The 14,172-nt window shown below is 40.2% G+C and overlaps 1 protein-coding gene across 1 annotated transcript; it reads left to right on the top strand.

The window, feature by feature from the left end:
* Nucleotides 1-462: 462 nt before the first annotated feature.
* Nucleotides 463-7,292, top strand: LOC121869015. The gene is made up of 2 exons (XM_042370075.1): nucleotides 463-493; nucleotides 1,086-7,292. The coding sequence occupies exon 2, from the start codon at nucleotides 1,113-1,115 to the stop codon at nucleotides 5,751-5,753; it is 4,641 nt and encodes a 1,546-aa protein (XP_042226009.1). The 5' UTR covers nucleotides 463-493; nucleotides 1,086-1,112; the 3' UTR covers nucleotides 5,754-7,292.
* Nucleotides 7,293-14,172: the final 6,880 nt, after the last annotated feature.

Genomic DNA, 14,172 nt, shown 5'->3' with positions numbered 1-14,172 from the left:
GGCTACTTATGCCTTTACTCAGCATAGTATGACGCTGCTTCCCGTGGGCACACCTTATCACGTGCATTGAACATGTCACCTCATAGCCAGTGGAAAGTTACAGGGGATGAATCTGAATATAAATCGGATGTAAATAACCCATTTATATAATACTTCTGTTGATGAGACGGGCCATTACATGTCCGGGTGGGCTAATCCCCGGAAAAAAAAAACATTTCTCGCTTGATTTTTTTTTTCATTTTTGTATTTCTTTATCGTTCTTTATTATTATTATTATTATTATTATTATTATTATTATTATTATTATTATTATTATTACAGTTATTTTTATTATTGTTATTATTTTATTTTACTTTTTATTAAATTTTATTTATGATGAATTATTACATTTTCACTCCCCAGGCCCTGATGTGGGTCAGTGACCTGTGCCCGGGTGGGCTAATCCCTGTATATATTAAAAAAACAAAAGAAGAAGAAGAGAGGGACTTGTTGGGTAAGAAGGTTGAGTTCTAAGAAAGGGTTTAAGGATCAAGTAGTTTGTGTTTATTTTCTTAGTATCAATGAACTCACTCCACTAATTTTAATTATATGCATAGTGTAGTCAGTGATGCACTTGCAATTAAATAATTCAGTGTTCTGAAATAACCAATACATACAGTACAGTATCTGTAATGTGATTCTACTTCACTTGAAATTCTAATAAAAGCAGTTATAAGTCTGCTGATAATATATTATTTCTTCAGCCACCTTTGTGCTACTGAGAATTTTGTCATAAAAAGTTAGATAACTGTACATTACCGTACTGTACAGTAGTAAAAAGAATTGCCAAAACTCCCATCATTATCTTTGGCATAGTGTATGGCAGCTTAGAATTAGAAATTTTGGTCTAAAATGGTTCATGATGGTACAGTACAATATACAGTACAAGTATCATAGTTTGGAACTTATTGAAAATCAAGGATTTACTCTGCAAACTATACTGTGTAAGAGTGCAGTACTGTACTGTACACCTATTTTATAATGCCAATACAATACAGTACAGTATAGTATATGTATTCATCAATGATTATTTCTTTTATTGGCAGGGGACTGAAGTGAAGTCCAGTCCAAGAATGGAAGGAACTCGTCATCCCCATCAAGCAATACCACCCATGTCCACTGTGTCATCATGGCAACAACAACAGTACCAACAGTCAGCACAACAGTACCAGGAACCAAGATTGGGGCAACCGTATGACCAGCCCAGATTGGGGCAACAATATCAGCAACCAAGAATTCAGTCGCAATATCAGCAGCCACAGTTTGGACAGCAGCAGCATCACCTTGGGTTAGGTCAGCAGTATCAGCAGTCGGGATTATTGCCACTACCACAACAACTTGGTCTGGGTCAGTACCACCAACATCCAGGATTTGGACGACAACACCAGCAACCCAGGTTGATGCATCCACGACCGAGTGAACCATTTCCCGAAATATTTCCACACCTACAAAAACAACAAGAGAGTCAGCTCAGTTATGATGATAAACAACACGATCATGCGAGCCATCGAGTAGACGTTCATGGTCAACAACGGTCCATGTCTCCCGACCCTCAACAACAAAAAGATGCAGAAATAATGTCATTGTGGAAAGACATGCAAGAAGGGAATAAAAAAACACAAGACCTAATGCATTCATCTCTTGATGTCTGCCAGAATGAAGAAGTAATGCAGGCATCTGAAGCTGAAGCAGAAGCTGAAGTGTCAACATTTCCTCAGAACACTCTTAAAGAAACAGAGCCAATCAAAGTGGTGCACCTTCAAGAGAGACCGGGAGAAACCACCTATAACATTCCCGTTGGTCTTCACTGCAGTTCGGCCCCAATTGAAGGTGTAGACATTACTAATAATACCAGTATGGTTCCACTTGAGCTTACAGTTAGGAACATGATACCTCTTCCCACATCCTCAAGTGGCTTAGTAACTAAACCTTTAAGTCCAAAGATATCTCATCCTCTGAGCAGCCCTCATGACTTCACACGTTATGACTTCACCGATATTACAAAGTTGAGTGGCGGCATGCCGACCCAAACACACAGACAGCCTGGAACTGCAGCTGCTAATGACTACAGCCCGACAGTTGAGACAACCTTGTGTGATGAATCCCGCCCTTTTATCCAACAGAAATATGCCGATTTATGCGGTGACTCTAACCCAGCCCGTGATCCACTAGACACTACTGCCTGTGATGATTCCACTTCATCAGACAATCGCCAAGACTCTGCTGTACCCGACGATTCCAATCTCTCTGATGAACGGCTGGACTGTGCCGCCCGTGATTATTCCTACCCATCTGATGATCAGCCACTTGACTGTGCTGTTCGAGCTGATTCCAACCCATCTGTTGATCTTCCAGAGTCTGTTGCGTGCGATGATTCCACCCCATCCATTGAACCGCTGGCTTCCGTCGTTCGTGATGATTCTAATCCTTCGGTCGATCAGTTAGAATCAACTTTATGTTCTACCTCTGCCTATCTTGTTGGGCCATCTAAGGGTCATTCAAGATCTGCTTTCAGTGATGATTCCAATCCATCAAATGATCATAGAAGACCTGTACTGCACACCGATGCCAACCAACCACACCGACAAGAAGTAACCATGTCAGTTGGTCGCTCAAGTCCATCTAGTGATCAGTTGGAACCTGTATTGCCAGGTAATTCAAGTTTTGCTAATAGCCTGTCAAAAAGTGTTTCCAGGCCAGATTATTTTATTAATTCCTCCTTGTCAAGTGATCAACCCGAAACTCACATATCCGATTATTCCTGCTTTGCAGAAGGTCCACCTGAGGATGACACGGCATCTGCATTAAGGGACGCTTCTGACTTATCGGGTCAGCCGGAAGTTGCAGTTGAAAATGAATCCAGTACCAGTCCTTCAGATGATCAAATAGGAACTGCAGTATCCGGTGACTCTAATCAGTGTGACTCTGGACCAAAGTCTGTATTACAAGAGAATTCCAACTCTTGTGAAAATGAATGCAGAAACTCTGTACAAGAGGATGATTATTCCAACTCTTCACACAGTCTACCCAAAATTTGTGTGCGAGAAGTTTGTGATTCAGACTCCTCAGAATATTTACCCAAATCTGCAGTAAAAGAAAATTTTGAATCTAACTCTCTCAATCATCAACCCAAAATATCCAAGCAGGAAGGTTCTAAATCAAATTCATCTGAACATTTACCCAAAATTTTAGCACAAGAGAGTTTCAAATCTAATTTGCCAGGTAATCTTACCCAAACTTCAGCACAAGAGAGTTTGGAGTCAAATTTTCCTGATCACTTACCCAAATATTCACCTCTAAGGAGTTCTAAATGTAATTCATCAGACAAGGTTCCTAAAGCTTCATTACAAAACACTAATGAATCTGACTTATCAGACAATAATAACAAAGTTTCAGCATCAGATAATATTGAACCTGATTCATCATCAGACAGTGTTACAGAAACCTCAGCACAAGAGGGTATTGAACATTTACTCTCTGGAACAGGAATTGGATTACCAGATGGTTACAGTGTATCTGATAAACCACCAAGGGCTGGGTTATCTGACAAGTTGTCAGGCTCACAACCCAGGACTTCACATTCTCCTCTTGTGCCCACACCGCCAGATGGGGAATCTGGAATCTTGGTGTGTGATGATTCAAATTTGTCACATTCTTGGCCAAGAATTGCAATACTGGATGAGTCCAGCCCTTCAGGCAACCAGAAAAGGACTTTACCTTGCAATGACTCCAGTCTGTCAGATGGCCAAGCAACAGTTAAATTACCCATGAATTTGAGCTCTCCAGTTAAGTCATTGGTAGAGCAACCAAGGCCAACATCATTATCTATTGGTCATAGTGCAAACAGCTTGTCAAATAGTGAACAAAATACTACATTGACTGACACATTAGGTGATTTATCTGGCAGTGAGTCAGCAGCTTCAATAAATGGGAAGAACAGTGATGAGCAACAGCCAGCCCTGATATCTGAGCCCGAGTGTGTCGTTCAGACACCTGCCAGTAACCCTGTACATGACCCTCTTCCAGAACATACAGATGACACAAGTGTTAACACCTTGCCTAAGTCTCCAGGTACTACTGTAGGTGACTTTCATTTTGTGGAGGTCAAAGGCATCTCTATTAAGGTTTCACCTAAAAGATATTATGAACCCATCAGTTCTGACGCATCCAACATCCCAGAGACCAAATCCGTTCTTCCTTTCGTATTTCCCGAAGATTCCGCTCGCGAGAGTGACGACGACATGCAGGTCTCCGTGGGAATCAGCGTTGATGCTCGAGACCTGCACATTGAGGACGCTGTTAATACAATTAACCAAGGTGATACTCAAGACCTCCCAACCAATAACAATGATGAAGATCAAGGTATCATCATCAGTGAGGAGAGTGATGTTCAAGAAGAAGGCTACCTCTCAAATGACAGTGATACTGATAATTTTTTAGAGGAAGACACTGTGTATATCTGTGAAAAACCAACAGAAGCAACGTGTAATGTGTGCGAGTCCAATGTTAAGAGTGCACATTTTAAATCTCATCTTTTCTTTGGCCACATTCAGTGTATACATTGTAACAGAAGACTCGTGGGTTGTGACATGCTTCAAGACTTAAAAGATCCAAAGAAAGATGCCTGCAAGAAAAGTCCTTCAGAGAAACATAGTTTTAAAATTTGGACACTTGATCCCATTGAATTTTTGGCTTATTATATAAGAAAGGAACTTGTGATCAAAAGATTTTGTGCAGGTTTAAATGGACCACCGACTGCTCCAGAGATTGTTGACGAAATTGGTTGTTATGTGGCAAAGTTAGTTTCATTAAAGACATTAGCTCCCTGGAAGACGGCTATTGCTAAATGTAATAAATATGTCAATGAAAGAAAACCAGGTGGTAAGAAATACCAATCCCAAAATATATCCACACCAACAATTGTATCGGCATCACGAGTAACACGAAGCTCACAGCCACCAGCAGATCTTGGTAAATCAGCTGCTGTTCCAATAAAACAGCCTTCAGCAGGAAAACCAGCTGCTGTTTCAGTAAAACAGCCTTCAACATGTATATCAGCTGCTGTTCCAATAAAACTGCCTTCAACAGATATACCAGCTACTGTTCCAATAAAACAGCCTTCAACATCCAGTGTGGTTCAACACACGGCAGTAAGTACAAGTTCATCACTTCGTGAGAAACGGTCTAAGAGTACAAAAGTGTCAAGTTCATCAGCAGCAGCAGTTGAACCTAGCAGTACCCAGACACCCACACCACCCAGGTCTGACCTAAAGAAAACTCCCATTGCAAAGAAAAAGAAACTAAGGCAGTCCGGTAAAATCTTTTTGAAGTATCTTGGAGCTGGCCTCAAGAAGTCAGGGAAATTTGATGTTACTCCACCACCTCAAAAGAAACAAACCAAACCTTTAAATGTTTGTGACTTGAAAAATATAGTTGTACAAGCACCGGTTGATGGCAACTATTTAGTTGTGAATTATCCCAGTCAGCACTGTCCAGATAACTGTCCAAATTGTTACTGTCGATTTGACCCATCTGCAATAACTGTGCACTGTTTCACTTCAGTCATAACAAACAAGTGTATGAATTGTGATTTAACTATTTTTGTTGTTCAAGACCCACCAGATGGATCAATACAAAATATTAAATTTCAAAACAAAAGGAAAATGAGTCACAAATTTAGTGGTCCGCAGTCAAAGAAACGACGGAAGCAGTAGGCCGCATGTACACAATACTGTACAGTAGGTTGCCATGTACACAATACTGTACAGTAGGTTGCCATGTACACAATACTGTACAGTAGGTTGCCATGTACACAACAATACTGTTCAGTAGGTTGCCATGTACACAACAATACTGTACAGTAGACTGCCATGTACACAACAAAACTGTACAGTAGGCCGCATGTACACAATACTGTACAGTAGGTTGCCATGTACACAATACTGTACAGTAGGTTGCCATGTACACAACAATACTGTTCAGTAGGTTGCCATGTACACAACAATACTGTACAGTAGACTGCCATGTACACAACAAAACTGTACAGTAGGTTGCCATGTACACAACAAAACTGTACAGTAGGCTGCCATGTACACAACAAAACTGTACAGTAGGTTGCCATGTACACAACAAAACTGTACAGTAGGCTGCCATGTACCAACAATACTGTACAGTAGGCTGCCATGTACTGACAATACTGTACAGTACCACAATTTTTGGGTCTGTGTGTATGACTGTTATAAACAATAAGTAGTTCTCAACCTATTTGAAAAATGTCAGTCATTCTGGTTTTCCTGCACGAAGTTTTAGTTTCCTTGACTTGGTTATTTTTAAATTTGAGGAAAATATTACTTTTATAAATACTGTAGAGTACTTATTAAGAACAGTAATGGTCAACCTGAGACTACTGTAGGGGTCAGTGTGAGGTCCTGAGGGAAGGGAAGGTCACCCACATGTTAGGACAAATCCAGGACAGCTATTGACTTGTCACCATGGAAATGTCAGATGAGAGAAATCACTTTGGTCCCTGTCATGGCACTCCACTGACCCTCAAGTTACCACACTGTAGAGTCTGCAGTTATTATCTGATACAGTACAGTACAGTACTGTACCTACCTAATATTCATATCTGGTTGGCCATGGTCACGAGTCACTGTATCTGACTCCTGTATGCAGAGCTTTTTATTTTAGTACGGATGTTACCTTAAGATGGGAAAAACCTGTTACAAATTTAATATATTTACTGTAAGTGTTGATGGAATTAATGTTCCTCAATAAGTAATTTTATGCAGTGTGTGTAAATATAACATACAGTATACTTAAGAAGGCATACTTGAAATGCAGTAAATTTCATATTTGATTACAAATCAACTGTAAAGTGTTTGCATGGTTCACAATTTTTATAACATACATATTGGTTTGTGAACTTTGATCAGAGAGGTTTTTCCTTACAACTGACTTTTGTCTTTACGAGTTCATTAATACTGCAAGTCTAAGTACTTTTTCTTTTAAGCACCTGTCCACAGCCACAAATATTTGATTATTTTATAGAAATTGTTTATGGATAATATTACACTAACTTCATTATTATTATGTTGTGGTGACTTAGTTGTTGTGTAATACCTGTACTATGATGGGGAGACAGTGTAGATGGCCTTCTGGACTGTTGTATTGACAGCCACACATTAGTAGCATCATCACACTTCCTCATATTTTACATTACTGTATTTTATCATATTAAAAATTATGTACTCCCTCATATTTTACTTAACTTTTTCATACAAATCACATCATACTTCAAGATACATCCTTATTGTAAACCCCAACATCTCACAACCTCCTCATAGTAAACAACATCTAATACTTCACCCTTGATCATGTTTTTATCAGTGTGTCAGTGTTGTAGCGATTCATGTTTTTTTCCTTGTACTGTACTGTACACTATTGGAGACCCTCATTACCTAGGTACTGTACTTTGCACCACCCTAAATTACTCCCAGTTTTCTATATTGCCTGGTATATACCCAGAAAAACTAAGTTATTTTTAAGTGGACCAATGCATTTATCAGCTGATGACAAATGAAAGTTTCTTTCATATCTCACTGTGTAGCAGCACATGCCTTTCACCCAAGGCAGGCCATTCTTGCTCATTCTTATCTGCTGAGCTCCCATGTTATGACACACACACACCAGTTCCCATAAACACTTAAATATGTCTGAGTGTCCCTCAAGTGTTTCCTTTATCACTCCAAGCACCAAGAAGTATTGGAAAACTTTGTCCAGGTGGGCTGAATGTAAGACATGTGGTGAAGTGGTCTGGCAGTGGGTCTGGGATCTCTCTATGCCAAATAAAATTGTCTGGCATAGGCCATTTAAATATTTAAAGTGGCATCCTATAGTTAAGGTTGGAGGAATATTTTTGATGCTCCCAATCCCTTCCTCTATATATTAATTTTCTTGTTGAATAATACTGTACATAATCAAGATACTGTATCATGATTTACAATTCAGTGGTGCTATTCTCGCGATGTAATGAGGGTCTACTGTACTACTGTAGTATGATGAATGAAAGTGCACTTGGGTCTCAATATACAGTACACTGAATTTGCTTATATGCAAGGACTCCACTACCAGCCCCTCAGTTTATGCGTGAAAAATTCACCCTTATGTGAGCTCGTGAGAGCCGGAATGCTGTGACCTTTGTAGAAAAACCATTAAGTATGTCTTTAATGTTTCATTTATTGGAAAAGTATTAAATAATTTTAATATGCTGCATTAAATATGTATTTTAATACAGTACTATGTTATTCCTCTCGTGCTCTTTCAATACAGACTGTGTTGCTGAGCGTTTCCATACTGCCACAACCCCTTACGCGACCCCTCATGCTCAGGGCACCGTTCCTGTAAGCACAGGCTAGTTGAATTTCATGCATAAAAGAGCGATACTATTTTTTTTTTTTTTTATTTATTTTTTTTAGATCTTTCAACAACCATTTATTATATTTCATATAAAACTAACTGTATTCTGCATACAATTGATTGTACTTTCATATAAAACCAGAAAGAAGAAGAAATATCTTTGGGTGATGTTAAGTCATGCATTACAGTTTCAATACAATCAACATGTACTTTAGCCAACATAGAGCCAAATACCTGTAAGGACAATAAGTGTATTTTGTGTAGTTTCTTTCACAGGCCATTTTCAGCATCATAACTATATCATAAGTTTTGTTATTATTACCACCTTTATATATAAACTTTGACACAGCTGTAGATACCATTATCATCACTTTCACACATGTTACCACTGGATCAGCCTATATATGACCAGCATTGGTGTAAAATGACAAACTGTAAATCATCTCGACCAAGGGTGACCCAAGAAAGTTATGAAAGGCTGTTGATGTCACTGACACAGTATGACCCTCATGTACAGTACTGTAGTTTGCTAGCACTACAGTACAATAATTTAACATCACCTTCACACATCTACCAAGTTCTATAGATATTACTAAGACAATCTTTATCCCGTTTGTCAAACTCTTCCTGATGCAGCAATAACAAAATAGATTAAGAACTAGTAAAATAAGTGTTAACTGTGTGTGTGTTATACTGTACAGGGTATATGTATATATATATATATATATATATATATATATATATATATATATATATATATATATATATATATATATATATATATATATATATATATATATATATATATATATATATATATACTGTATATATATATATGCAAGTAAATCACTGTAGGTGCGCGTGATCCAGGTATATGCTGATAACCACAAGGAAAGGAGAAAACACAAAGTTCCCAAGCGCTTTCGTGTAATTCACATCTTCAGGGGTGAGTACAGACTAAGGAGAACTATACCTTGTTTTGTACTTCTCTTTAGTCTGTACTCACCCCTGAAGATGTGAATTACACGAAAGCGCTTGGGAACTTTGTGTTTTCTCCTTTCCTTGTGGTTATCAGCACATATATACCTCGTACAGTGATCCCTCGGTTAACGATTTACCTTCCATAAGATTCTTAACTTCGGTTAACGAGCAATCCCTTGATTAACCAATTTCTTACGAGCGGACCTCCACATGTTTTCGCTTGCATTTGGCGGCCCACCAGCTGTAGTATTGGTCCGCCAATACAGTAATCGGTTCTAGGGCTTAAATTCCTTACAGTTTTAGTAAATATCACGAAGTTTATACCATTCAATAATTTTAAAAGTTTAATATTAAATTTTTTCGTCATTTTAACAATTATTGAACATAATTGAAGTACAGGAAACTAGTTTTATGCGTGCCAAACAGCCTGTCAACACACCAAACAGGCGTCTGTCTGTGTCTTTTCAGTGGAGGTAACATCTTGCTTGAGACTCTCTTCAACTAAACGCTTTTTTTTTCTGTTTCCAAGCAAATTATTGGTCATTTTGAAATTTATTTTACATATTGCCAATATATAATGCAGTGCAGTGTTGATTTAAAGATAATCTTGAATTACACCAAGAGAACTAAATTTTTTTGGGTGAAATGGCGCCATGGGGTGACTTCCACCCCAATGCCTTCTCTTCTCCCTTCTCCTCCACCCCCATTCTCATTATCATCATCATCATCATCCAGGAGCCTTCTACATACACACCTCAAAGTAAGTGTACCTTTTTTGTTGATTTTAGGCAATTTTCGGTGAGCTGGAACCAATTACTCAAAAACCCATTGAAACAGTGGTTTCGGTTAACGACCAACCTTTTGGAACGCATTGTGCTCGTTAACCGAGGGACCACTGTGTATGTATGTATATATGTGTATATATGTGTGTGTATATATATATATATATATATATATATATATATATATATATATATATATATATATATATATATATATATATATAAGTAAATCACTGTAGGTGTGCGTGATCCAGGTATATGCTGATAACCACAAGGAAAAAAGAAGACACGAAGTTCCCAAGCGCTTTTGTGTAATTCACATCTTCAGGGGTGAGTACAGACTAAGAAGAAGTACAGAACATGTTATATATGTACAGAGGAGGATGAGATCAAATCCACAGTGGTCCGGTATAGGTAATGACCCTACTAAACTTCACAAAAGCACTGCAGTGGTAGGTATTTTTTTTCCAGGAGTACCTATACTTAGATTTTGAACAAAATCTATTTTTTGGACGAAATGCCAAAAATTGTAAGGCTTACCCCTTACAGGATTTTTGGCCAAAAATACTTTTTCTCGGAAGTAAAATTTAATGTGCCTAACTATTTAAGTACAGTCACCCAGTAGGATTCTGCTCTAGAAGACGGTAGGATTCCGCCCCAGAATACGGTAGGATTCCGCCTCAAAAAAAGGTAGGATTCTGCTCCAGGAGACGGTAGGATTCGGCCTCAGAATATGGTAGGATTCCGCATAAATTACGGTAGGATTCTGCCCCATGAGACGGTAGGATTCCGCCTCAGAATACGGTAGGATTCCGCCCAAGAAGACGTTAGGATTCCGTCCCAGAATAGGGTAGGATTCCGTCCCAGAATACAGTAGGATCCGCCTCAGAATACGGTAGGATTCCGCCTCAGAATACAGTAGGATTTCGCCTCAATACAGTATGATTCCGCATCAGAATACAGTAGGATTCCGCCTTAGAATACGGTAGGATTACGCCTCAGAATATAGTAGGATTCCGCCTCAGACTACAGTAGGATTCTGCCCCAGAATACGGTAGGATTCCGCCTAAAATACGGTAAGATTCTGCCCCAGAAGACGTTAGGATTTTGCCTCAGAATACGGTAGTATTCCACTCCAGGAGACGGTAGGATTCCATCTCAGAATACCGGAGGATTCTGCTCCTGATAGATGGTAGGATTCCGTCCCAGAATAGGGTAGTATTCTACTTCAGAAGACGGTAGGATTCCATCTCAGAATACCGTAGGATTCCGCTCCCGATAGACGGTAGGATTCCGTCCCAGAATAGGGTAGGATTCCGCCCCTGAATAAGGTAGGATTCCGCTACAGAATAGGGTAGGATTCCACCTGAAATACTGTAGGATTCTTCCCCAGGAGATGATAGGATTCCGCCTCAAAAAAAGGTAGGATTCTGCTCCAGGAGACGGTAGGATTCTGCCTCAGAGTATGGTAGGATTCCTTAAGCAGCATGTTCAGGAGTACCTATACTGAGATAATGAGCAAAATCTATTTTTTGGAGAAAATGACAAAAATTTTAAGGCTTACCCTTTCCAGGATTTTTGGCCAAAAATACTTTTTCTCTCGGAACTAAAACAAAGTGCCTAACTACTTAAGTACATCCAGAATACACAAGCACCAAGAAATGACCTTGAAAACCCAAAAGTGGCGAGTAATTATTGCAAAAGTAATTAAAATTTTCTTAAAGCCATTTGAACAAGCAATGATCCAGATATCAAATTTTGGTAAACAGATCCTTAAGCAGCATGTTCAGGAGTACCTATACTGAGATTATGAACAAAATCTATATTTTGGACGAAATGCCAAAAATTGTAAGGCTTACCCTGGGGCATACCAATGGTAAGGAGGCGTATCATATGTCCCAACGGGACGAAGAAACTGCGCAACCCTGCAAGTCATTCCCTCACTCCTGCACAACCCTGCAAGTCCTTCCCTCATCCCTACACAACCCTGCATGTCCTTCCTTAACTCCTAACCAACCCTTCAAGTCCTTCTTTCACTCCTACTCAACACCACAAGTCCTTCCCTCACTCCTACACAATACTACAAGTCCTTCCCTCACTCATACACAACACTGCAAGTCCTTCTCTCACTCCTACACAACCCTGCAAGTCCTTACCTCACTCCTACACAACCTTGCAAGTCATTACCTCACTCCTACACAACCCTGCAAGTCCTTCCCTCACTCCTACACAACCCTGCATGTCCTTCCTTAACTCCTACACAACCCTGCAAATCCTCCCCTCACTCCTACACAACCCTGCAAGTCATTCCCTCACTCCTACACAACCCTGCAAGTCCTTCCCTCACTCCTACACAACCCTGCATGTCCTTCCTTAACTCCTAACCAACGCTGCAAGTCCTTCTTTCACTCCTACACAACAGTGCTAGTCCTTCCCGCACTCCAACAAAACAGTGCAAGTCCTTCCCTCACTCCTACACAACATTGCAAGTCCTCCCCTCACTCTTACACAATATTACAAGTCCTTCCCTTACTCCTACACAACTCTGCAAATCCTTTCCTCACTCCTATACACTGCAAGTCCTTCCCTCACTCCTACACAACACTGCAAGTCCTTCCCTCACTCCTACACAACACTGCAAGTCCTTCACTCACTCCTACACACACACTGTGCAAGTCCTTCCCTCACTTACACAATCCTGTAAGTCCTTCTTTCACTCCTACACAACACTGCAAGTTCTTCCTTCACTCTTACACAATACTAGAAGCCCTTCCCTCACTCCTACATAATATTGAAGTCCTTCCCTCACTCCTACACAATACTACAAGTCCTTCCCCCATTTCTACACAACACTGCAAGTCCATCCCTCAATCCTACACAGTACTAGAAGTCCTTCCCTCGTCTATGCAACCTTGCAAGTCCTTCCCCACTCCTACATTAACACTTGTGTCCTTCCCCACCCTACACAACACTGCAAGTCCCTTCCCTCCTTATATATACACACACTGCAAGTCTTTCCCTCACTCCTACACAACACTGCAAGTCCTTCTCTCACTTCTACACAACACCACAAGTCCTTCCCTCCTTATACACAATACTGCAAGTCCTTCCCTCACTCCTACACAATACTACAAGTCCTTCCCTCACTCCTACACAACACTGCAAGTCCTTCTCTCACTTCTACACAACACCACAAGTCCTTCCCTCCTTATACACAATACTGCAAGTCCTTCCCTCACTCCTACACAATACTACAAGTCCTTCTTTCGCTCCTTCACAACACTGCAAGTCCTTCCCTCACTCCTACACAAACCTTCTAGTCCTTCCTTCACTCCTACACTACCCTGCAAGTCCTTCTCTCACTCCTACACAACCCTGCATGTCCTTCCTTAACTCCTACACAACCCTGCAAGTCCTTCCCTCACTCCTACACAATACTAGAAGCCCTTCCCTCACTCCTACATAATATTACAAGTCCTTCCCTCACTCCTACACAACACTGCAAGTCCTTCCCTCACTCCTACATAATATTACAAGTCCTTCCCTCACTCCTACACAATACTAGAAGCACTTCCCTCACTCCTACACAATACTAGAAGCCCTTCCCTCACTCCTACATAATATTACAAGTCCTTCCCTCACTCCTACACAACACTGCAAGTCCTTCTTTCACTCCTACACAACACTGCAAGTCTTCCCTTACTCCTACACAATACTAGAAGCCCTTCCCTCACTCTACAATATTGAAGTCCTTCCCTCACTCCTACTACAACTGCAAGTCCTTCCCTCACTCCTACACAACACTGCAAGTCCTTCTCTCACTTCTACACAACACCACAAGTCCTTCCCTCCTTATACACAATACTGCAAGTCCTTCCCTCACTCCTACACAATACTACAAGTCCTTCCCTCACTCCTACACAACACTGCAAGTCCTTCTCTCACTTCTACA

Source organism: Homarus americanus, unplaced genomic scaffold (assembly GCF_018991925.1).
Source record: "Homarus americanus isolate GMGI-L3 unplaced genomic scaffold, GMGI_Hamer_2.0 scaffold24694, whole genome shotgun sequence".
In the NCBI taxonomy this organism is placed as follows: domain Eukaryota; kingdom Metazoa; phylum Arthropoda; class Malacostraca; order Decapoda; family Nephropidae; genus Homarus; species Homarus americanus.
Note: the sequence above shows the minus strand (reverse complement) of the source record. Positions and strands in the feature narration are given on the sequence as shown.

What these genes read in the sequence shown, in the direction of transcription:
- LOC121869015 (XM_042370075.1), top strand. Translation starts at nt 1,113, where the DNA reads ATGGAAGGAACTCGTCATCCCCATCAAGCAATACCACCCATGTCCACT.